At 37.6% G+C, this 24,955-nt stretch overlaps 2 protein-coding genes across 3 annotated transcripts in view; both read left to right on the forward strand.

Moving 5' to 3' along the window:
• Positions 1–734: 734 nt before the first annotated feature.
• On the forward strand, positions 735–7,957 carry edc3 (enhancer of mRNA decapping 3 homolog (S. cerevisiae)). The gene is made up of 7 exons (XM_065291925.2): positions 735–874; positions 1,125–1,297; positions 1,447–1,736; positions 3,568–3,912; positions 4,007–4,160; positions 4,258–4,475; positions 4,936–7,957. The coding sequence occupies exons 2-7, from the start codon at positions 1,134–1,136 to the stop codon at positions 5,268–5,270; spliced, it is 1,506 nt and encodes a 501-aa protein (XP_065147997.1). The 5' UTR covers positions 735–874; positions 1,125–1,133; the 3' UTR covers positions 5,271–7,957.
• A 527-nt stretch (positions 7,958–8,484) lies between these two features.
• The window catches only part of csk (C-terminal Src kinase), a 29,071-nt gene continuing 12,600 nt past the window's right edge, over positions 8,485–24,955 (forward strand). Inside the window, exons 1-5 of one of the 2 annotated variants that reach the window (XM_065291923.2) lie at positions 8,485–8,968; positions 20,229–20,339; positions 20,509–20,622; positions 20,823–20,935; positions 24,639–24,858. In XM_065291923.2, coding sequence (XP_065147995.1) covers positions 20,325–20,339; positions 20,509–20,622; positions 20,823–20,935; positions 24,639–24,858 — 462 coding nt within the window. In that variant the 5' untranslated portion in view covers positions 8,485–8,968; positions 20,229–20,324. Of the gene's footprint in view, positions 8,969–20,001; positions 20,138–20,228; positions 20,340–20,508; positions 20,623–20,822; positions 20,936–24,638; positions 24,859–24,955 lie in introns of those variants that run through there. The other variant, XM_065291924.1, reaches the window with a different exon arrangement.

Raw genomic sequence — 24,955 nt, forward strand, 5'->3', positions numbered from 1 at the left:
TGGGAGTAGGATAAGTCCAGCAAACAGCCCCAAAATGTGAAGTACCTAGGCCTACATCGTGCTTGTATTGCCTATAATTACCAAAATTATAAATTGAAACTGAATAAATAATTAAATAATAAAACTGGTTAAAAATAAAAAACTAGCTTGGATGTAGCAAGCTACTATTGATGTAGCTTAGCTTGCTACATTTCCCAGGGGGGTAGCTGCATACCAGTGGAGCTAAAAGCTTTGTTTATGTTGTTACTGCTGAAACCTTCTAAACTTCAGACCCCATGTAAAAGTCGGAGAGGTGACCTTTTCCAAGTCATGTTTCACCTTCACACATATTATTTTGTCTAAACACTATGCAACCATTAGGGCATCTGAGGTCGTGCTGGAGCTTGTTGAGTCACACTTAGTTTTTCAATGGCCACTTGACTATAACATTTGACATTCACTAGCAATTCTCACTTCTCATGTCACCCATACTTATCATAATAAGATGGTTATTATCTCAATTCTTAACTGGAATAATGTTAGCCAAATCACTGTACACTCCACAGATGAACCACTATAAGATCAAAGGTACAACAATGTAAACTCTATTTAGTAATGGGCACGCTTCTCATGCATATGTTTGAATATTAAAATCACCCTAATACTGCAATGTATTTAAACTATTATGAACAAGGCACGTCATTTGCATAATAAAACACATGCAGTGTACCTATAGTGCGGTAGATGGCAGTAAACGCAATTTTAAGCTGATACTCGCTCTGTGAATCATCATAGAAGAAGCTGTTTGCGTAGTCGAGCTCTTCAGTAGTTTATCAAAATTCACCACAGTTTTTGCTTTACTGATATCATTTCAAAGACTTACTCTTGACAACAGGTAAAAACTCACTTTTTTATTGTAATAAAACCGGCCACAAATAAGAAAGTAATTTCTAAGAGGTTTTGTCTTTCTACATAGCTAGCGTTAGCCTCTAGCGTGTTAAACTTGATTTATTCCTCTAAAATAATCATCGGATTTAAGCACTTTTTATCTGTTTTCTTCAACATACCACTTTAAAAATATTTTTTTAACGCGCAAGATTACAAGAAAGACTTAAAAGAGCGAGTACACTTTTCTTTTATTTCAGCTGGTCAAAATGGCAACAGACTGGATTGGTAGCCTTGTTTCAATCCACTGTGGACCAACACTAGGAGTGTATCAAGGAGAAGTGTCTTCAGTAGATCAGACCAGCCAAACCATTTCGCTCAGACATCCCTTTCACAATGGAGTCAAGTGCACTGTGCCTGAGGTCACCTTCAGGTAAACACTTTAACGTGCTTTTAACACTTTATTTTAATGTTGTAGGCAAAAAGGTCATGATTATAACATTTAAAAAGTAAAGCATTATTACGGAGATCAAAATGTTAATGTATTTTTATAAAAAAGAGTTTATTCTGTTTGGTTCATAGTGCTATGGACATCAAAGATCTCAAAATCCTGGAGATTCCCAAGAACCTCAACGAAGTCCCAAAGCAGAATGGCCCAGATTCAAACTCCACATTGACTGCACATGGTGGACGAAAGGACAAGGGTGGAGGTGTCCCAGTCAACAGTGCTCCTGTGACAGTACCTAATAAAACTGAGCCTAAACCACAAGAAGGAGGAATCTCTCCATTGCCAAACTATTCTAAAAGTTATGGTGAACGTCACATGGACATGACTGCCCAAAGTAAAGGTTTTAGACGAAGACACAACTCCTGTGAGTTATCTGTATTAAGTTCCTGGTTTTGTTAAATTTTGGTTTTGTAGTGGTAGAGTAATACATATGTAGCATCAGTTTACAGTATGCAAAAAATATTTTCAAAATGCAAGCCGACGCTCTTGATCTGTTATTATTTAAGTCAATTGTATTCAAGCTTTTATCTATAAGTGTATGTGTTAAATTATGATTTGTGTTGCCTATTCTATTTATTTAAATAGGGCAATATATGAACATTGAGTCTCATTCACTAGCATGCGTACGCACGAATTTGTGCGTGAGATGTGCGTACGGACGGTTTCACAAACAAACCGTGATTAAAAAAACTTTTATATCTCAATTTCTTCTAAATGTACGAAAAATTTAAAGGAATAGTCTACCCTTTTGTCATATAAAACTATGTTATTACCTCAACTTAGACGAATTAATACATATCTATCTTTTTTCAATTCGCGTCGTGAATGTGTTGGCATTTAGCATAGCCCCATTCATTCCTATGGTACCAAACAGGGAAGCCACCAAACACTTCCGTGTTTTCCCTATTTAAAGACTGTTACATGAGGAGTTATACCAGTAAGTATGGAGCCACAAAATAAAACTTTTTTTGGTACAAAAGGAATGAATGGGGCTAGGCTAAATGCTAATACATTCACAACGCGCTGTACAGTGCACGCATTGAAAAAAGATAGGTATGTATTAATTCATCTAGGTTGAGGTAATAACATAGTTTAATATGGCAAAAGGGTAGACTATTCCTTTAAAATAACAACAAATATCTATAATAAAATATTATGCTATAATTAGAATGTATATAATAATGTTGATGTAAAACATTTACATTACTTAATATTATAATATTTTTTATATTATATATAATTATTTACAATATCTAGTCTTATTATATAGAGGATATTATACATTATTATAGTCTACTTATTTTTTTCTACACACAAAAAAAGATTGGTGTAATGACAAATTTTCACGCTTCCTTCCTCACTCTATATGAAAGCGTCTGCTTGTAAAAGTAATTCTTAACGTCAATTACTTTATATCTTGTTCGTTTTATTTTAGATACAGATGCACATCCCTGTCAGATTAATTAAATGTCATATTAATAAATGTCTTTATCACATCCAATACTTTAATGTTACTCTGGTGGACACAAAGCACTGGCTTCCTCCAGCGATAGCAAAACTTCCTAAATCAAAAATGCAAAGCTTAACTAAATATTACTGGTAATAAATATGATCATGGATTTCTTTTCTAGATCTTTTTCTTCGGTGACAAACTGTTCTAAAAATTTCCTTGGACCAGCGCTGCACTGCGGAAAACTCTTATATGGAGCTAGATTGGTCGTGTTTTATGAAAACGTAAGAACAAGTATAAGAACAAAAAATTCATGTGCGTATGCACCCGTTGAGAATTAGGCGGAAAGTTTTTTTTATAATTATTTTTTTGGGCTATTTTTTGCCTTTATTGATAGACAGTAGTTGTAGGAGACGACAGGAAAGTAGAGGGTGGAGAGAGGGGTATGGGGTCGGCAAAGGACCTCGAGCCGGGATTCGAACTCGCGTCACTGGAAGTGCGTTTGCACCATATGTCGGAGTGCTGCCCACTACGCCATCGGCTCCGATAGACGGAAAGTTTTTGTAAGAATTTCAAGTGTGCGTATAAATAAAAATAAAAAAAACTTACACATGAGACCCAATGTTCTCCTATAGCTTTTTATGTACCAAACAAATCCCACCCCCTCTGTAGTTTCAATTAAGTATTTTAGTTTATCATTTCTTTCTTGTTAATCCTATAATAATTCTATATTGAATATTTCTAGGGTCATCTAGTAGAGCTCCAAATCTGGCCACACCCAAAAAGAACGGGCTGAAGAACGGAGGTCATATGAAAAATAAAGACGATGAATGTTTTGGAGACGCTATAGATGATGTTCCCGATGAGGACTTTGACTTTGAGGGAAACCTCGCTCTGTTTGACAAAGCTGCAGTGTTCTCTCAAATCGAATCTTCAGAGTCGAGGCGAGGCAATGGGGCGAGATCCCGAGGGACGCCTGGGGAGCAGACGCCATCACGGTATCGTCACGACGAGAACATTTTGGAAGCCAAGCCCGTCGTTTATAGACAGATCACAGTACCACAGCCTGGCACAAAAGAGTACAGCACTGGTAAGAATCCTGTGCTCACAATTTCTTGAAAATGAAAATAACGTTTATTCAAATGCTTATTTCTATTCGTACACTGTTTCCTTGTTTCCCACAGATTCAGGGCTGGTGGTGCCAAGCATCTCTTTTGAGTTGCACAAGCGGTTGTTAGCCACAGCCGAAAGCCACGGTCTATCTCTGGAACGTAGGCTGGAGATGACCGGCGTATGTGCAAGTCAGATGGCCCTCACGTTACTTGGAGGCCCAAACAGGTTTGTGTAAAACATACCCTCTCATAATCAAATGTGTCCTCAGTGAATTTAGGATATGGTTATCATTAATATTTTTGTATGATCTATTTTCTTTTAGACTTACCCCAAAGAACGTGCACCAGCGACCCACTGTGGCCCTGCTTTGTGGACCACATGTCCAGGGAGCTCAGGGCATCAGCTGCGGACGCCACTTGGCCAATCACGAAGTAGAGGTCATCCTTTTTCTGCCAAACTTTGTCAAGATGTTGGAGGCCATTACCAGTGAGCTGACCCTCTTTGGAAAGACAGGGGGAAAAGTGGTTTCGAATGTGAAAGGTGTGTCACTTTCTGTAATGTATGTTGTCACAAAGTATGAGACATTTTCTTTGAAATTTTATAACAGGTGGTCACAGGAAATGCATGTAATGGATAAAGTCAGCAATCTATTTGTGGTCTGATTACCTTTTACCGCGTAAAGAGGGCCCAGTTGCCTTTTTAAGCAAAGATCTGTTTCCATCTACTCTCTTCATTTGGGACATGAAAGACCTTCAGCTGGGTTTCTATTTGTCACAAAAAGCCCCTCACAGACACCCACCCCAATGCTTAGCTTAGATGTGCTTGATATAGTTTGCCTTGGAAACTTCCACTCTGAATACTCTGAATAGTTTGCACCTACCCATCTTTTTACATAACACACCGGAAAACTTCTGAAAGTTAGCAGATGTGTATGTCACCTACTGTTGATGGTCTTGTCATCCGTTTATTAAAAAATATATTTTTTCTTCCCCACCCTCAGACTTACCCGAAACACCGGTCGACCTGGTCATAAACTGCCTGGACTCTCACGAAAACGGGTTCTTGAGAGAGCAACCCTGGTACAAGGCCGCCGCCGACTGGGCCAACCAGAACCGAGCCCCTGTGCTCAGCATCGACCCTCCAGTAAGCGGACAGGCACATGCCGTGGAAGCTAAGTGGTCGCTTTCGCTCGGTCTCCCCCTGCCGTTGTCAGAAGGCGCTGGCCGGGTCTACCTATGTGACATTGGCATTCCCCGGCAGGTGTTTCAGGAAGTGGGAATCAAATACCACTCCCCCTTCGGCTGTAAGTTTGTCATCCCCCTGCACTCTGAATGAACCTTTGACCTTTTCGTAATCAAATTGATGGTCAACCAATCAAAACTTGCCTTATAGATTTGCGAATGAATGGGAGACTGAACATTTTGAGCTATTGCGTTTGAGACGCCATCAAAGGGAAGTAATGGGATGAATAGCTCTTGCAACATCTTTGTTACATTAAAAATAGAAGAAATCACCCGTTTAGGTGCTGTCTTTGCATTTATTTGTCTTACGGTAATCCTTCAGATGGCCGTTTTAATTTGTAAGACTTTGATTTGAATGGGTTTTCATAATCCATTATTGTGCAGCAGTAGTCAAAAACTGCTCACTTGGGTCACGCTTACTGGGACTTCAGTCAGTTTCTCATTACTACTTTGTTTACTTTTAGCATTTCAAGTTGAAGATTTAGTTTTTATGTTATATTCGGATGTATTCTGACTTTAATTTTTTCCTAGAGAAATGTCAGAATTTGCATTAGATGGGATTTCCTCCCTCTTTTCCTGCAAGAGTGATCAAAGTCAGTGTTGAAGCACTGACATTAAGGCAGTTTATAGCTTGTAGGTGTTAACAAAGCATTTGCTTTGACCATTGACCAAACCCAGTGTGCTGTAAATAACTCAAATATTGACTGGGTTCTTATCAGTGATATAAGATTGCACACTTGAATTGTATGAAAGGGAAGCGTATTATAAAAGCAGTCTGTGACATTACATGGTATTGGACCAATACTGACCAATTTTAAGCAGTCATTGACCGATACCTTTAAAGACTACCAATAATATTGTGCATTTGTACTCGGCACAGATTTTCTACTGGCAATAGCTTGTTAAATTTGCTGTGCTTTACCTCATTTTCATTTGTTCTCAATGAGACCCGGATTACCATCCTATTCTTGTTTTTTCTTCTCGATGCTCATATAATAAGCAGTTTATCGAAATCCGTTTTTTAGAGGATTTCGTATGTTGGAGTTGTCTTGTTTGGTTACATCAAACAAGGATTTTTTATTATTAATACTCCACCTATTGCTACAAATCTGCTTGGTGAAATGGATTTATTATTTTAATTTAGGTGCGCACAAGCCCATTACGAAGTCGCTGTTGCATCTAAAGAAATTGAAAGTTGTTATATGCTGCACAATTCAGTATGTTTGGGTAATGAATGATGCGTTATTGTTTATCAAAAGACAAAAAAGTACAAATGTTTGTTTAAACCAGCATATTGCCACATGCCTTCGAAGATATACGAGAGGCACTTACGATTCTAAAATATACTCTTATTTTGGATATAAAACAAGATGCATTTGGGATAATAATGAACTTTTAGTCTATTTACAAATATGTCTTGATGTTTCTCTGTATAACTTGTTGACAGCTGCATTTAGTGTCTTTACCCGACAGCAAAACAAATCAGGTATTTTCATCAGACTATAAAGCTTTTTACTAGAATCTGTTTTTATTTTTGCTTTGCTTTTTTGCAACGTCTGTCAAATTTAACTTGATATTTCCAATTCCTCCTCCTGTATAAAATTGAAGGCGTTTTCTTTGTCTTTATTTTCTTTTTATATTGACCTGTACTTTTACTTTTATGTCATCTCATCTTTCTTAATTTCATGTTTTCAAGAAGGCTTGCACTCCAATGTTCATAAGCCATGGTCATCGTTTTGTTGTTTTACCTACGTGTGTTAACCCCAAAAGTGACTGTCCTAGTCAAATTTTGTTCTTATAATCAAAAACCTGACACATCAGCTGGTCACAGTTGCGGGAAATTTTGAAATGTGAAATTTTGCTTTTTTTGTCATGTTAAAGTGACTGTGTGGTGCTGTCTCCAATGGCAGCTAGAGAGCCATTTGGCTACTTGAATTTAGCTTTGGAGCTTAAAAAGAAGATTGAATGAATCAAGGTGATTATTAACAGCATTAATATGTTTATTTACTGTATAACAAGTTAATGATGCTAATGAGATTGCACTGTCCATGTTTTTGAGAACACTGCATTGTAAAGGTCCATGATCTGTCATCTTAATAGATGTATGTTTAATATACTGCAGTTACTGGGCAAATACAGCACTGAAAAGAGTATAAAATGGTGCCAAAATCCTAAGATTTTAGCCATGCCATGATAATAGGAAGTTTAAAAATATTACTGCTGTATAAGATTTTGAAACAATGTTTAGTTGCATTTAATTAAAAAAAAAAAAATGCTTTAATTTTTCTTTAATAGCTGTAAAAGCCCCCTAAAGATACACAGGCATCTGTTAAAATGCATCAAGGTCATACCTCTAGTCAATCTACAGAGGAATTTTGTTTCTGAAGTTACTAACCAAGCTATTAGATGTTAAGTTTTTCAAACATTATCTAATGCAGCTCATTTATGATGCATTTGAATACATGTTAAAGTTCAGTTTTGAAGGTTTCAAGCTACTTTCCAGTTTCTTTCAGTTTGTTTCCGTTTTTGCATTTTTTTCTTCACAAAAGCATGAGGTAAAGGTTGCGCAATGTTATCAGTTAACTTTGCACCTGTTATAAAAGGCGAGAAATGATTCAGTAAACGACTACTGTTTGACTTGTTTTGAACAATGAAGTTTGAACATTAATTGTGAATTGTTGACATATCTGTTCAGTATAGTTATGACATCACTGGCAACCTTACATGCTAAAAGTGTCAACCGTGAAGCGTAGGGACTGAATAAAGAGAATGGAAATGACAGTTGAGTGTCGTGTTTTCATCATTTTAACTTGACCTTACATCTAAACATGTTATGTTGTTGTTACAGACTAACCTGTTTTTTGTTGTGGGTGGTGAAAATGTGGTAATTCATTGTTAGAGCACAAGTTGTCGCTGTTGTCTCGTCAGCTTTACCGCGGTGGCAGATTTACGAAGCCTATTACTGCAAAGGCTCCGCTCATGAATATTAATTGCGTCATGCTGACGTCGCTTGAGCCGTTACTCTCCTTCCGCCTCCTATGTACATAGTTCCGTATTATTTATTTTTACTTATTATTTGCATTTGTTGCGTTAATAATGTTATTTATTAATGCATTTAAAACGTGTTTTATCTTCCACATACGTAAGCTCATAAATATAAAACATTCCTCACGGTAGAGGTCGTTAATTCGCCAGCACTCAACAAATCAGTGAGACGGACGTCACGCAACGTAATTAATATTCATAAGTCAAACCCCCACCATAGTGTAATTCGTAAATACGTCCACTTGTGCACGTTTACCAAAGACGCATGCGTAAAAGACACAGGCAGTAAAGAATTGCGTTTCCTTTTCAGGGGCCTATATGTGTGTGTGTGTAAAAGGCAGCTATAGCCCCAGGGTGTGCTGCGCTTCCGTAACGCTTAAAAACGGCTCGCTGTAGGCGGGATAACTGGTCAAGAGTACGGCAATACTCCGCAACAGTTGCGTTTTTCCGTGAAAAGTGTTCGTTTCCGCACGCGCTCTGTTTTTATAATAATAACGCGCTGCCTTAACGGTTTAGGTGTTGTATGTACATGCACGAGCCGATCATCTTTTGTCTGCATTAATGTTAGAGGAAAGCTCCGGAAGATCTGTTATTGAATGCAGATGATAAACATAGGCAGTAGATGAGCACATCTTCATCTGCCTTTGCGTTCTGGAGGATTTGAACCCTTTGCTGTATCGATCCCATACATGGACTAAGTGGACAATCCAAAATAATCTACTTTACGTTTAAATCTACCCTAGACAGGTACAGTAATCTTTTTGTGTACACGTTTAATCCTTACCTCCATTCTTTCACCTACGTTTTTTGCTCTGTTATTTGCTTGCTCAATCCCTATTGCATAAAAATGGATGCATTGTGTTTTTGAGGATCGGGTACATTTTGAGTGCAGTGGGTCTGTTTCACAGCTGTCCAAATAAGAGCCACTTGATGCTTAAACATGGAGCTCAATGTTATGTTAATTACCTTGAATAAATGTCCATTTATGAAACCTTACTAGCCCGAATGCTATGAAGGCATGAAATTCATACTGGAGCATAGTTAGGTTGAGATGCATTGTGGACCACACCAGCCATTACGTTTCCTTCTAAGCATCAGTTCTGGACCTGGTATGTTATGTTGTCATGGTTTCTTAAAAGTGTCCACATTTATATATGATGCAAACAAAATGCTCCCCAGTGTCTGAATAAATCATTCAACTGGGAGGCTGGATGTGACCAGCTACGCCTTTTTTTTTTTTTGCAGCACTTGCATTACAACAGAGCTGTTATTGCATTTCAAGGTAACATAATAAATAAAGTACATTATTTACATGCACTCATTTCCAGATGAGTCAGTTATGCTTTAAAACCAAATTAGTTATTAAAACCTTACGAAGTTAAAAATATCTTGCATCAAAAGGGCAGTTATTCAAATTATGGTGTTCAATATAGTACTGAAAGTACTCTGTGTGCTTCTGGATTCATTAATATTAATGAACACGAGATGGATGTACAAAGGCTGATGATCGAAGGTCACTTCCTTCTGCAAAAATAAAGGCTTTAAACTAGTCTAACACCCAAGTCCATGTGCATATTTAAAACAGTTTCACAGCCTAATATAGTCATTCATCTTCTATTGATGCGTAAAATTGTATCATCTTTACTTGTTATCTCATAGGTGATAGTTAAAGGGATAGTTCACCGAGAAAAAATATTTTTATATACCCTTTATTCACACCAACCCTGTATAAATGTCTTTGTTCAGCTGAACACAAACAAAGATATTTTGAATAATGTTAATAACCAAATAGATCTGAGGCACCATTCACTTCCATAGTATTATTTTTTCCTACAATGGAAGTCAATAGTGCCCCAGATCTTTTTGGTTACAAACATTCTTCAAAAAATCTTCCGTTGTCGTACAAAGATTTATAGACGTTTAAAACAATGTGATGGTGAGAATCATGACAGTATTTTCATTTTTTAGTGAACTGTCCCTTTAAAGTTAGAAGATTAAGCATCTTTAAAGAAAGCCAATGCATGATCTACTGTCTACTTTATTTAAATCACACCTGCACAGAGCTCCTGGGTTTCTTTGTATCAAGTTTATTTGAAAGGTCTATTTCTTTGCATTTGTTTTTTTGGTCCCTGTTATTTGCAATAGGGGTTTCCCTGCTTCTAAAAGCGTTGTGCTTTCCTCTTGCAGAAAATGGTTTTGTGGTGTAGTCTTCAACTTGTGTGCTCGTGTGCAGCACAAATAATGCATCACTTTCCTGCCTGCTTCACCAAGGGCTTATCGTTTGCCATTTCCTCAAAATGAAATACTGATCCATTTAAAGCCAACGCTTCGTTGCACTTCTTACATATATAAATGTGCCAGACGCCTTTTATCCAAAGTGACTTACAGTGGTATACAACGTTTTATCAGTACGTGTGTTCACTAGGAATCGAACCCATGGCTTTTGCGCTGGTAATGCAATGCTCTACCAGTTGAGCTGCAAGAACATTGCTATATTTTTGGTTGAAGAATTCTTTATGTTCTGTTTAACTTCCTGGTATCTCGGTGGCTTGCCGGTTGATGATGCTTAAGTCCAGTTAAGCATCAAAGGGTAGAAAGGAGAGAGCATCTGCTGGGTGAAGCGGTTGGAAGATGATGCTGGCCAGCATTGAACTTAATAGGCCTGCTGACATAAGTCATGAGTCATTATTAAAGCCTATGCTGGGTTCACACCAAACGCGGTAGAGGCGTCAAAAACTATTTGCACTAAGTTGGACACTTGAACATTTACTCGCTTCATTCGCGTGTGAAATTCTAGTCATTACAGACATTCAAGCTCCTGATTGGTTTAACGCGGCGCGATTTTTCAACTTGCGTGTTTCCCACGGCACGCTCAATTTGCGTCATTCACACGAACTAGATGCGGGAATGCGCTATACACCTCATTCTCTCCGTGAGACCTCCAGGCGCACATAAACGGGTCTTTACATTGATGTCTCTACCGCAGCTGGTGTGAACGCAGCATAATGTTATGATATGTTTTATATCCATTGAAGCTCCCAGTGCAATTCTCAATAACAGAGGGTGTCAAACATTTAGGTGTATTTGCGTTTGGTATCATTTTTGCCAGACATATGCCTTTCACGCAGTAATTTTGGTAAATTGCCATGAATTTACCAAAATGACTTTACCAGTAAATAAAAAAATGTGCTGTTCACACACCCATTGACTTTCTGACTTTTTACCAGTAAGATATCATTCTCACATAAGTACCAAAATACAGATAAACTCGGTGAGAAGTTACCTCTAAATTGGCACGCGGTGAGGTCAGTGGCGCGTTATGACTTCATATCCATATTTTGTTTTCACTTTTGTGGCAAATGCTGACAGTTGCTCGTGTATAAACATTGTATTAGGGGTGTGCACAACCTTGCGTTTATGCCGGCAGTGGGTTTATGTTTTAAATAGTTTTCAATGGAAGCGCCGCGCTTTTCAAAAGCACCAGCAGCTGGCGGGTTTTGTCCGCGCTGAGCACCGGCAATCAGTGGTATTTTATTTTATTTTTTGCAGAGATGTGAAAAATGTTTAACGTGGGTGAAATGCTCAGCTTGTCAATGTCACTACTCACTCAGTCATCCAATTACAGTTGAGGAGGGGCGGGACAAATATCACAACAACCGACCTGTGCATAATTCAACGACTGATAAACAAACAGGGACATTTGTGACTATACAAATCATAACAAATAAATAGGAAAATGTTTTTGTCACTTATTGTGAGCAGTATGCTAGCTGAAGCCATTTACTTTCAGTCTCTGTGCTAAGCTAGGCTAACGGTGACTGGGTGCGTCTGACAGAGTTGTGGAACGCACATAGCTGAAAAGGGTATGTATGGACTGATCTAACTATGAGGGATACAGTGAATAAGCTAAAGTCCCAAAAAGTTGTCGTGTTCATTTTGCAAAAGCAGATTCTGTCATATATCACATTAGGGGTGGATCCAGCAGGATATGGGATGAGACAATACCATCCATTCATCAATCATCCAGCACCTTAGCTTAATTTCTATTGTGTTATTGTATTTTTTTTATGTATAATTCTTTGGTAATATTGTAAGTGACACAATCATGCCGATAAAGTTCCTTTAACTTGAAATTGAAATCAATCAATATATCTGTATGGTCTGATATGACCATCTTTCTTTACAACAGAAGCTTGAAGGTCAGACATGAGCTTTCCAACCATCTCGTATGTTATGCAGCTGTAAAAAAAAAACTATACTAGGAAATCCATTCTTACTTTCATTTTCATCATATGCGGTTTAATAAAAATAAAAGTGGCATCTCACGAAGCTTTGACTTGCATGTAACCATTTAATTCACTTTGTAGAAAATATTGAGTTATTGTATATCGCAATTCATCGCAGAATCACATGACATGAGATATGTATTTTGGTCAAAGTCCCCCAGCCCTGTCTCACATATCTCATTCTCTCTGTGTTCACCACATCCCTCGTCTTCATACTGCGTTGCCTTGTGTCTGTCATAGGATGGCTTTGTCTCCCAATGCTGAGGAATTTGACGCATGAATATTAATGACATGCATTACTTCATAAAGTATAAATAGCCTATCATAATTGCTGGGACCGCCTTATGGTATGTGTAGTGCCATAGAAACAGATTCATTATCAAAATGCAACGCTATCTTATTTTACCATCATTTATTCGGCTAACTTACCTTGCATTCAGTCTTCAGCAATTTCTTTTTTGTATGCGTGTTCCCTGGAGTTGAACCCATGACCTTTGTTTTGCCAGTAGAGTCTGTAAAACATTTCAAGCTGGTTAAACTTAGAAACGAAAGTTCACTTTCTGCCTTAAAAATGTGAGTTAAATAAGCTTAAAGATATACTTTGTTCAGTAGTTGAGCAACATCTGTAACTTCAGGTTGGAAACGTACAAACGTGTGTTTAATATTTAAAACTTGCCATGATTATTTGACTTAAATCAAAGAAGTACACACAACTTAGATGCTGTTATGATTTACAGTATAACTGGGCTATTGAAACACAAAAACCATCAGAACCATTTGTGGTCATATGTTCTGTAGCTGTCGAAGGTTGTGGAGCCCACAAATAATTTTAAGAAGGCGAAAAACAACAATGCAGTTACCTTGTTAACCTTCAGAGCTAAATTTAACTCTTAAATCGTTGTTAGTGTGATTGCAACGTCATGCCCTATGTGCACTGCAAGCCAGAGCTGCAAACTGTCAAAATTAAAAAGGGCTCATTATAGTTTTGCGTAGGTCCTACAGCGTAGGCTAAAGCCTGATTTATAGTCATGCGTAAGTTCGGCGTAGGCTATCCGTAGCCTGTGCGTAGCTCTGCGGACCGCAAGCGCTGTGATTGGTCCACCAGAACCCCTCCCGTCAGGTAAAAAAAACTGTGTCATAGGTATTTCCGTTTGCAACGATGAAAACATATAATGGCCAAGTTGAGGAGTGATTTAACTCAAACTGCAACAAAAGTCGCTGTTTATTTACTTCCATCATTGCTGGTCTTCTCAAATCATACACAACAAGTTGCTGTTTCTTCTTCCTTTGTGAGTTAACTTGCCAAGCTGCTTTTTCTTTGACAGTCGCGCTGCTACTGTGGCGCGGACGTCGACGCAAAAGTATAAATGAAAACCGACGCGGAACCTATGCCGTCGCAAAAAAACAAAAACAAATACATACGCCGTCGCGGCTACGCCGTAGGACCTACGCACGACTATAACGAGCCCTTAAGCTTCGCTTTTCATATATACTTCTGCATCGACATGCAATTACACATGCAGACCACTAGTAGGCAGTATCCACGCGTGTAACCCACAGTAGGAGTGCAACAGCCAAAGAAGAAGCAGCTTGGCCAGTAAACCCACAAACAAAGAAGAAGCAGCCGCTTTTTGTGTATTATTTGAGAAGAACATCAGTGATGGAGGTAAACAGAAAGCGACTTTTGTTGCAGTTTAAGTTATCATTCCTTAACTTGGCCCATCTTTGTTTTCACCATTGCGAACGGAAATGCCTTTGAAGAAATGTGACGCAGGTTTTTTTACCAAATGGGAGGGGTTCTAGTGGACCAATCACTGCACTTGTGGTTAGAATGGATGCGTTGTTTAAAGAGCACCTATTGTCCAATTCACGTTTTTAAATGTCCTTGTGTGTAAGTGTGTATTAGTAATTGTTAACGATGTGCAAAAGGTACAAACCCCTAAGTAAACTATAACGCAAGTTATCGTCTCCAACGTAAATCTCTTTTCTTGGACTACAATAAACACACGGATTGTAGGCAACAGTTTACTTTTTGGGATTGGCGATGTAGACATAATTCCTCCCGCTTCGAACTTACAGCCTGAAAGTTGACTCCTGTTAGCAACCGAATCTTTCAAACATCGTAATGAGCGTCACGTTACCGGCTAACATCAAAGGTATTCAGGCCAATCACAATGTACAGATTAGCTGGCCAATCAGGGACACAGAGCTTTTTAAATCTTTGCATTTCAGGAAAAGAGTGAAATCTGAAAATATACGTTATGTGGAAAATAATGTGTTTTTTTAACCATAAACCACGCGAACACATCGTATTATACCAAATACACCAAATAAAAATAATTAATTGTTTTTTAAGCAGTGAAATAGGTTCTCTTTAAATTTTTGGTGAGGTACTTGTCATAGTTACGCACAGCCGGCATAGAACCTAGTACGCACGACTTTAAATTACACTTAACTAGGAATTTGTTATAAATAACAAAATATATAATGTTTTTTTTCGCGTTGTGCTGTTTGCTTGCACTGTACAGTATTAATATTTTGCTTTGTGTGATGCTCTGTAGCCCTTATATGAGATGATAGCATGTAAGATACTTCCATAGCTTTTAGGATGGCAAAATATTTGTGTTTTAGGTTATCATGTTCTGAATGTTGCAGTTAGGAGAACCTGAAGATACCAGAATCTCAAAACTTGTTCGATCTTGCCCCAGTGCACTGATAGTAGAAGTTAGCAGATATGCATACCATAATGCCGCTTGAGGTATTTTAACAGTCCAGATATTTATATGTTGTCTTTTCAGATAACCTACAGTATAACTAATTCTTATATATACCAGTAATGCAATATGTGACCCTGTCTATGAAAATCAAACTAAAGTCATTTTTTGTAATTTACTACTTAAAATCATCCTACATAATGTAAAGAACATTCTGGGAAAATATAACCTTGATATTTTTAATATTGACTTAGTAAGAATATGTCAAAGACTGAAATCAAACGTTTTATGCCCCCATAATCAGTTACGAGACTTTAGCCTGAATTTTACAGACAGGGTCACTTATTACCATAGTAGGACCCATAAGGCCTATCCCTATAGCATTTTCTTACGTGCACATGCTCAGGAATATATTAACGTTGCATATCTGATCTAAAAATGGAGCATGTCTCACTGGTCCTCCTCAAGCCCCCCGACTGTACTCATTAAATTGTTAATATATTTGAAGATGCCCCATTTATGCTGCAATGGGAAAAATGAAGAGCATCACGCCAGTTGTTGTGCAAGATTATTACATTTGGCAGATTCATAGTCATGCTAGGTGTTCGGTTATTAAATGATCTCACGGCTCGTGTGCTTATAGTTGAGTATAGTTAGTCTGGATTTTATCTCTGTGCACATCACATCTCTGTTTTCTTCTTAGTCATTGAAGATGGTTTCTAACATAGCCTGGAGCCGATCGTCGTGCCTCCCATGCTGAGTCTCTAGCTGGTTTGTCTGTCTCACTTCCACATACTGTTCTTTGAACACGAAGGAATAAATCAAAACCTCTGATGCTTCGTGTGACATTCAAAGGTGATAGTTTAGTTTTGTTACCCGCGGGGCTTCGTGGATCCTGTTAGCACTTTTCACCTTTGGCAATGTCTATTAGCGAGTACAAATGAGATCTTTTGACACTGGTAAAACAGTGCTCAAGTGACCAGTGAAAAAGATGCAGGAAAGACTTTTTTATTGGACTTCCACACCCCATCATCCGTTTAGCCGCTAAAGCTGACCAGGGCTGCTGAGACGCCCGCCGGTCTCCAGACGTCCGCCGCGAGCTTGCCTTCCTAAAGATGACAAGTCTGTCTCCGATTTAAAGGAATGAAAAGTCCTCTTGTGTAAGGCGTCGCCCTCTAGATGCTTTCCTTAAACAATGATATCATTTGTAGCAAGGGATTTGCCAAGGCACGCCCCAAAATTGTTGCTGATCGCAGAAAGACTGAAGCTCATTGATGCTGATTGGTGAACGCATTCCTCTTTGAATGTCAAGTTCTCGCCGGGACGTTTTCGAGTTGGATGTTCTTCAGTATTGGCAGTGTCCTGCTTTTTTGATGAGGGCCTCATTTTGGGGTTTTTCATACGATTGCATCATTCTTTTGCCACCACTGTGGGTCTGTGTGTGTGTGTGTTTGGGGCAACTCACAGACACCATTTGGACGACTTCCACAGCGTCATATTATTAAATGAGGCGAATCTCAAGCTTGAGATTTTGAACCTCGTATTCCTACATAGAGCCTTTTCAAAGGTTTATGGGAAATCGATACAAGTCATTTGCCTCTGATGCAAATGGGCATTGGGTATGAGACCTGTCGGGAATGTTTAGCAAACTTTTTAAGCTTTTCAACTTTTCAGCCATCTTTTATTTTATTTTTTGCAATCCATGTGAGAGCTTAAAGGGACACTCCACTTTTTTGAAAATATGCTCATTTTCCAGCTCCCCTAGAGTTAAACATTTGATTTTTACCATTTTGGAATCCATTCAGCTGATCTCCGGGTCTGGCTGTACCACTTTTAGCATAGCTTAGCATAATTCATTGAATCTGATTAGACCATTAGCATCGCGCAAAAAATACCTCAAGAGTTTCAGTATTTTTTCTATTTAAAACTTAACTGCCCATAAATAGTCCCCTTGGTTACTTTCAATAGCAGGGGACTATTTTCAGGCGTTTCGTGAACTCTTTGGTAATTTTTTAGCACAATGCTAATGGTCGAATCAGATTCAATGGATTATGCTAAGCTATGCTAAAAGTGGTACAGCCAGACCCTGATATCAGCTGAATTGATTCCAAAATGGTAAAAATCAAATGTTTAACTCTACGGGAGACGGAAAATGAGCATATTTTCAAAAAAAGTGGAGTGTCCCTTTAAGCATTTACTGATTTAAGTTATAAAAATGACAAAACAAAGTTTTATGCGACTATATAGAATAAATGCTGTATTGCTATGTGCCGTTTCTGACATTTCAATTTAAGTTTATTTTTATTGCGCTATCTAAGGAGAAAACAAAAGTTATGAAACTAGTAAATATATAGAATACATACTACAAAAAATAACCATAGAGACTGATAATATTCTTGCATATCTGAAGTGGCAAGCCTTCATAACAGCACAATCAGTTTCCTGTCTTTAGATGATTCATGTTATTCCTGTACAGGGAGTATAAAATTAGGCAGTAAGGGTAGGCGGGGACGACTGTGTTTTTAAAGGGAAGTGTGCTATATCCTTGTTGTATGGGCTTCTGTGTATTATACCGTAGTTGGCGCTCTTTTTGCCGTCTACTGCTCTGGCCAGCACCCTTAGGGCTCATCACCCACCAACGCATGCATGCCAATACAGGAAGACCGTTGTAGTCTCTGTAGCTTAAACAGGAAGTGACGTCATATTGTGGGGTTTGCTGCAAAACTTTTTATGCCAAAGCTGTTTTGCATTGAGTGCAAGCAAGGGTCGGTTGACACATTATTTAGGTCAAGGCCCTGTTTCATAAAAACTCTAGTTGGCGTGTGTTTCGCATGCATTTCGCCTCTGAGGAAAGCATAAAAATAAGATTGGAGGATTGATTTAGTTTGAAATGTTATTAGTGTTAAAATAGATTCAGCTTCCTGTTGTTGTATTCTTACACACAGCGTGCGATTTCAGAAATTGCTATTTAAGTTGCAGATTTTTATTTTTTTGCTTTATATTGTAATTAAAGTTACAATAACTTTTAAAGTGAATTAAAATCTCAGTTTTTTATGCATTACATGAGGTCAAAAATAGTTAATTTCAGTTATAACTTATGTGCAGTTTTGCATTTTTTTTTAACTCTCTTGCTTTTTTAATGCAATCATAAAATCTAATTGAATGGCAAAATCCTTAATTCCTTTATAGAAGACATATCATGAAAATGACACTTTCCATGTTTAATTGCTATAATTGGGTCCCCAGTGCTTTTATCAACCTAGAAAATGTGATAAAGAACAACTTAGTAACTTAGTTTTGGTAAACCATTCTTTGCAAGCATGTGAAAAAAATAGGTAATGAAATTTGGCTCCCTTTGTGATGTCAGAAGGGGATAATTTCGCCCCTTAATCTGCACTATCCAACCACGGCACTGCCATTTTAAAGCAGATATAAGCTCATTTGTATTTAAAAGGGCACATTTTTGCTCACACCTAAAAAGTGGCAATTTTAATCTGATACCAGAAAAGAAACTAGCTGAATGTGACCACAGTCCTTTTGGTGGTCACAATATAGTGAACTCAAAAGAGGACCCAGTTCTTTTTTTTTGGTCTTCTTGAGAACTAAAGTGATCTCAGACCCCTTCTTATTCACATTACAAGTTCATAAGTGGGCCAGTACCTCATTGCGTTCACATGTCATAACAAAATTTGAACAACAAAAGAACCCAAAAGCGAATCGTAATCAGTCTAGGGCTGCTTGATTATGGGCAAAATCATAATGACGGTTAGGGCTGTCAAAAGATTAATCGCAATTAATTGCATTAAAAATAAAAGTTTGTGTTTGCATAATATATTTGTGTGTGCAATTATTATGTATATATAACTTTTTTTTTTTTTTACTTTTTTATATACAATATAAAATATACCAAATCTAAACAAATAAATATATTAACATGTAAATGTTTCTTTAATAAACGTGTGTGTGTGTGTGTGTGTGTGTGTGTGTGTGTTTATATATACAAAATAATGAACTGCGCCGAGAGTGCTTGGAGGACTCAATGAACTACAGTAGGTGTGAAAACACCCTAAGTCTTATGACAAAAAATGCTCATTTGTTTCCCAGTCTGTCAAAACCCAGCTGAAGTCATGTTTTCTACACAAAAATCATCTTACATAGCGTAAAGAACATTGTGTGAAAATATAACTTTGATATCTTTAAAATTGACTGAGTAAGATCAGGTCAAATATCGAATTCGATGAGTTAAATTAAACTTTAATGCTCCAAAATCTCCAAATTAGATTAAGACTTTACCCTGGATTTCACAGATTGGGTGACATTTGTTCAAATAAAAAAAAAATTACTCGACAAAGACGTTAAACACTCATTTTACTCTTCATTACTCTTTCAAAAGATCTTGCTCTCTTTTTCCAGAACTCGTCATAGTGGAAAAGTGCCATAACAACTTTAGCTTTCTGTTGGTCATCACCATGAAAGTGAAATTGGCTTCTTGTTTCTGCTTTCTGGTGTTCGTATGCCATGATGTGATTTTAGTTTTTTTGGTTGTGGTCATCTAGACGTAGAACAGTGCTGCCATATTTAGCCTTATGGTAATGTGCAGTGACCTAATAATATATGATGCATGGATGTCCATTACTGCACAAGAACTATCTACGAATATAGCTTTGGTACAGTGGCAAGTCTTGTTGACTGCTTCATGCTGCCTCCCTTTCACACTGAATATTTTACAAGCTTTTTGCAAACCGTGCTTTCTGCTCAGCTCTTCCTGTCTAAAGCATCGGAAAATCTAGATCCGCCACTTCCCCTTTGAAAGTGTGCGTGTACTGTAACTCTGTTCACTGCTAAGCAGTATTTGCTGTCAAGCTTGAAGGTTGTTATTTACCGTCAGAATATGTGAGGTTGTTTTTTTGTGCAATGTAAGTTTTTCAGTGTTTTTAATGTTATTCACATGCATTTAAAAATTGCATTGCTACTCCAATAATGATTGTTTCATTTTGGTTCCCATAGGTGTTTGGCCGCTTCTGGCTGCAGCTGTACGCCACAGGGCTCAGCTCTGATGTTACGGGTTGAAACGGATCGACTGTGAGAAGTTTTCCCACAGCTATGTCTACCTTAGAGGTAACACAAGAGACATGTTTGCTTCAGGAGAAAATATCTGTATGTCCGTTTTGAGAGAACTGGATGAACTTTATGGTCATTTTAGTACTTCCTCACAGTCTTGTTTTTTAAGGGTTATAAGGTCAAGGGTTTTTCCTCATGTTTTTTTCTTTCTAACGCCCCCATCTAGTCGACCTGGCCTCCGGGCACTGAATGTGTGGCCAGGTACAACTTCCCCGGATCGACAGACCGGGACTTGCCGATGTCCAAAGGAGATGTTATTACCATTATTGGAGTCACAAAGGTAAATTTCGGATGAAATCCTCTCTGAAAAACTAATAAAGGTCAGAATTAACTTTAATTGTAGAATATGTGGAAATAAATGTTTTTTTAGCATAGTTTCTTCATAATTATTGAATCGTTAATTTCAGTTCATCATCAAAAAAAGAAAAGAACTAAAGCTTTAGAAGTTTTTGGAATTAATGTGCTCATATTGTTTTTCAGGATCCCAACTGGTACAAAGCAAAAAACTCATCTGGCCGAGAGGGAACCATACCAGCAAACTATGTTCAGAAAAGGGAAGGCGTGAAATCGGGCGGTAAACTGAGTCTTATGCCGTAAGTACCCATTTCACTTGCTTGCGTTTGTGTGTGCACAACAATTGCATAGCTGTTGTTGTTTTTTTAACTGCAAATTGCATGCTTTTGGTTTACGATAAGAGTGTTTAAGTTTTGTACATACAAACATTAGAGCGCTATATTTAGCAAGTATCACTGATGCTATCATAGATGATCTACTATAGGCCAAGGACTCATTTGAATCGGCCTTTTAGAGGCAATAGGAGGAGAAATCTGCGGTATACAAATGGCAGCACTGAGATGAATAAGGGAAGTGGAAAAAGTCCATCTCTGTGTATCTGATATGCAAAAGTCAGAAGCATGCATCTGGATTGGTCTTTTGTTTGTAAGAGAGCATGTGATATTCTTCAATTACTGGCTGCTTTTAGAAGGAACAACTGATGGAGTGACGCAGATGTCTGAATTACTTTATCGCAGTTTTATTTAGCAGGTTTGCATCTATAACGTTTGCCACAACCGCAGCGGTGTTTTTGTGGCCTCGGTTGAACCCTGAGAAATTTGAAAGAAGTTTGAATATGTTGTCGATTTTAGATTTAGCTGCAGATGTGTTTAGGTTCAACAGATTCTCATGGTAGTGGTAATCGTTGCTGTAAGTGTATGGCTTTGGTTTATTTTAGATGTCTCGTATGTATATGCGAGAGTAATTGTGAGATACAGATTGGATGTTTGTCATGCCAGGGAAGCCACAGAAGGGCCAGGCGAGGCCGGTGCTCTTTTTGGAAGCCTGTAATTTTGCTCCTTTTTTTAGTTCTGTGCTTTAAACGGTCTGAATGACTGTTTTTTTTTTTAAGAATACCCCCCACCCATTGTTAGTACATACTAAGTAAGTACCAAACACAATACAATTCTATGTGTGTAAAAAGTAATTATAAAGTAAAATACTGATCAGTCGAAGTGCTACAAACTAAGCGCCATACAATATAGTTCTCATTTTTATCCGCTTAATAAATCGCCACGTTTATTTTGTGCCACCATACTTGTGTAAGTACTCATGTCACAGTCTTTAAAAAGGGAAAACATGGAAGTGTTTGGTGGCTTCTAAATGCATCCCTGTTTGGATCCTAAGGAATGAATGGGGCTAGGCTAAATGCTAACACATTCACGACGCGCTTTACAAAGATGAAGTGCACGCATTGAAAAAAGATAGGTATTTATAAATTTGTTTAAGTTGAGGTAAGAACATAATAAAATATTGAAAATGGTGGTGTTTTCCTTTAAATAAATAGATACTATATATACTATTATATACTAAAAATAGATATTATATATAGATAGGTACAGTATGATTGATGAATAGATACTATAGATAGAAGATAGATACTATAGATCGATAGAACTGATATCATACAAGTTTTTTTTGTTTTAAGTGACCCATGTGTCACCTAATACCTTTTTTTGAGGGTGTGTATATGGTTAATAGTGCACATGCAAATGTGTAATTTCCCCTTTGTGAGGTAGGGGAGAGCGGGGGGCGAAAGTATAATTTTTCAGAAAAACTTAATTTTTAAAGATAATGTTTTAGAAAGAGAGATATTTTTGCCGTGGTCAGTAACTCACAAGTGTGGTCTATCAATACCAGGTGGAATTTTAAACAAATGTAAAACGACTTGAGTATAGTTTCACTTTGAACATAAGTAGTAAATTGTTACTTTTGACGCTGTCAACAGGGACGAAAGTAACACACGTGGGTCAAAAGTAACACAACAAAACATGAGAGATTTTTGTGTTACACTTGTTTTTAGTAAATATACATGACTATTTGACCTTGTTAATATGTAACTGCAAACATATTTTGTCATTTATCTTTGTAAAAAATTATGAAATTACATTTTTATTTTTAATTTCATTTCAAATGTTTCAAAAGCAACCAACAGTACAAACTTAAATTTACCCGATTTACTTTTATTTTGAAAAACTAAGGATGTGTTAGAGCACTAAATAACCTGTAGATTGATCTGTACTTTAACACATTAAACAAGAAACACAACGCATTATAAGAAAAAAATGAACGCTTTTGGACACGTCAGGGCTCCAGACTGCCACCAAATGGTGGCATTTTGCCAACAAAATTTGAGAGTGTGCCACTGAATTTTACATCCAGTTGCACATGTGCCATCAGTAAATTTGACTTTTTTTGTAATGTTACACTGAATTTGAAACAGCACATTGTACTTTCTGCATCTAGCTTATTAAAGTATTTATTAGTAATACAGTGGAAATTTGTAGAAATGTGAATATTTGGTTAGCATGTTGATTTACAGCGTGTGCCCCTACATTTTTTTGGTTGCGCCCCTAAATTTTTCAGTTGGGGCCACCGTACTCCTAGTGAAAAAAGTTAGTCTGGAGCCCTGCACGTGGAAAACGGTGAGTAAATAACGGGATATTTGTCAGCTCTGTCAAGGGTTGTGTGCCTAAGATGCTGTCATAGTTTGGGATGCAAATGTTATCAGGGCTGCGAGAAAATCACTTTCTTACTTTTGTCTCACGTTACTTTTGCCCTTACTTAAAGGAACAGTTAAAATAAAAAAATCTGAACATTATCTCAATTTACTCCCTAATACTATTATACCATCCCAGATGTATATGATCTGCTTTCTTCGTGTGTACACACATGCATCATTTTATATTAAAATGTTATATGGGAGCCAACATGGCGACGCTCCAAGAAGCACATCCATCCATCATTAAAGTAATCTGAATGACTCCAGTGGGGTTTCGTCTTCTTAAGTAAAACAATACATTTGTGAGAGAGAACGAGTAATATTTTGAGCTTGTTTAGCGATCAATATCACATATTCATGGCACCACACAGATCAGGGAGGTTCAAATTTGGCAGCAAAAGTATCAGTAACATCAAATCTCATTGGTTTTTTTGTGTGTCTTGTTACCATTGATTTTTGTCATCATTGATTTTGCCATAGATATGTGACGCATCAATTGCTATATAAGCTCTTAAGAATTTTTATTTGGTTGAATTATTATTCCTTCAAAAAAAGAAAATTCTTCCATTTACTTAAAGGGACACCCCACTTTTTTTAAAATTGTGCTCATTTTCCAGCTCCCCTTTTTACAGTTTTGGAGACCATTCAGCCGATTTCCGGGTTTGGCGGTACCACTTTTAGCATAGCTTACCATAATCCATTGAATCTCATTAGACCATTAGCATCGTGCTAAAAAATAACCAAAGAGTTTGGATATTTTTCCAATTTAAAACTTGACTCTTCTGTAGTTACATCGTGTACTAAGACTGAGAGAAAATTAAAAGTTGCGATTTTCTACGCAGATACGGCTAGGAACTATACTCTCATTCTGGCGTAATAATCAAGGACTTTGCTGCCTTAACATGGCTGCAGCAGGCGCAATGATATTACGCAGCAGCCGAAAATAGTGCCCTTAGTATCTTTCAATGGCAAGGGACTATTTTCTGGCAGTGCCAAAAATATGCGGCAGAAAGCATCAGTAACTATTGTATTACTACTACTACCATACTATTACTGTATCTTTTTCTATTCAATAAAAGTGAGTTGGTCAAGAATAATTAATATTCAATATAATATCCATTTAAGATAAAATTTTATTAACAAGTCCCTTTTCATCATACTATGACAGACCAATTTATACATTAATGCTAGATCTAAATAATCTATCTTAACACACTTTTTTTTTATCTGTGGTCACTTAGATGGTTTCATGGAAAGATCACACGTGAGCAGGCCGAGAGGCTCCTCTATCCCCCAGAGACGGGCCTCTTCCTGGTGCGTGAGAGCACCAACTACCCTGGCGACTACACCCTATGTGTCAGCTGCGATGGCAAGGTGGAGCATTATCGCATCATCTACCACAACGGCAAGCTGTCCATTGATGAGGAGGAGTATTTTGAAAACCTCATGCAGCTCATGGAGGTGAGGATCTCTGTTTATCATCTGGTATAAGACGTACAGTACTGTGCACAAGTGTTAGGCCACCATGCTACCATTGGATTTGATGTTTTTGCAATTG

The sequence above is a fragment of the Paramisgurnus dabryanus genome, chromosome 23 (assembly GCF_030506205.2).
Source record: "Paramisgurnus dabryanus chromosome 23, PD_genome_1.1, whole genome shotgun sequence".
Taxonomy (NCBI): Eukaryota; Metazoa; Chordata; class Actinopteri; order Cypriniformes; family Cobitidae; genus Paramisgurnus; species Paramisgurnus dabryanus.

Bases quoted from the DNA above. Each gene is read 5' to 3' on its own strand.
- edc3 (XM_065291925.2), top strand. From the start codon at position 1,134: ATGGCAACAGACTGGATTGGTAGCCTTGTTTCAATCCACTGTGGACCA. The intron at 1,298-1,446 runs GTAAACACTTTA...TTTGGTTCATAG, and splicing joins GTGCCTGAGGTCACCTTCAG to TGCTATGGACATCAAAGATC. The intron at 3,913-4,006 runs GTAAGAATCCTG...TGTTTCCCACAG, and splicing joins CACAAAAGAGTACAGCACTG to ATTCAGGGCTGGTGGTGCCA.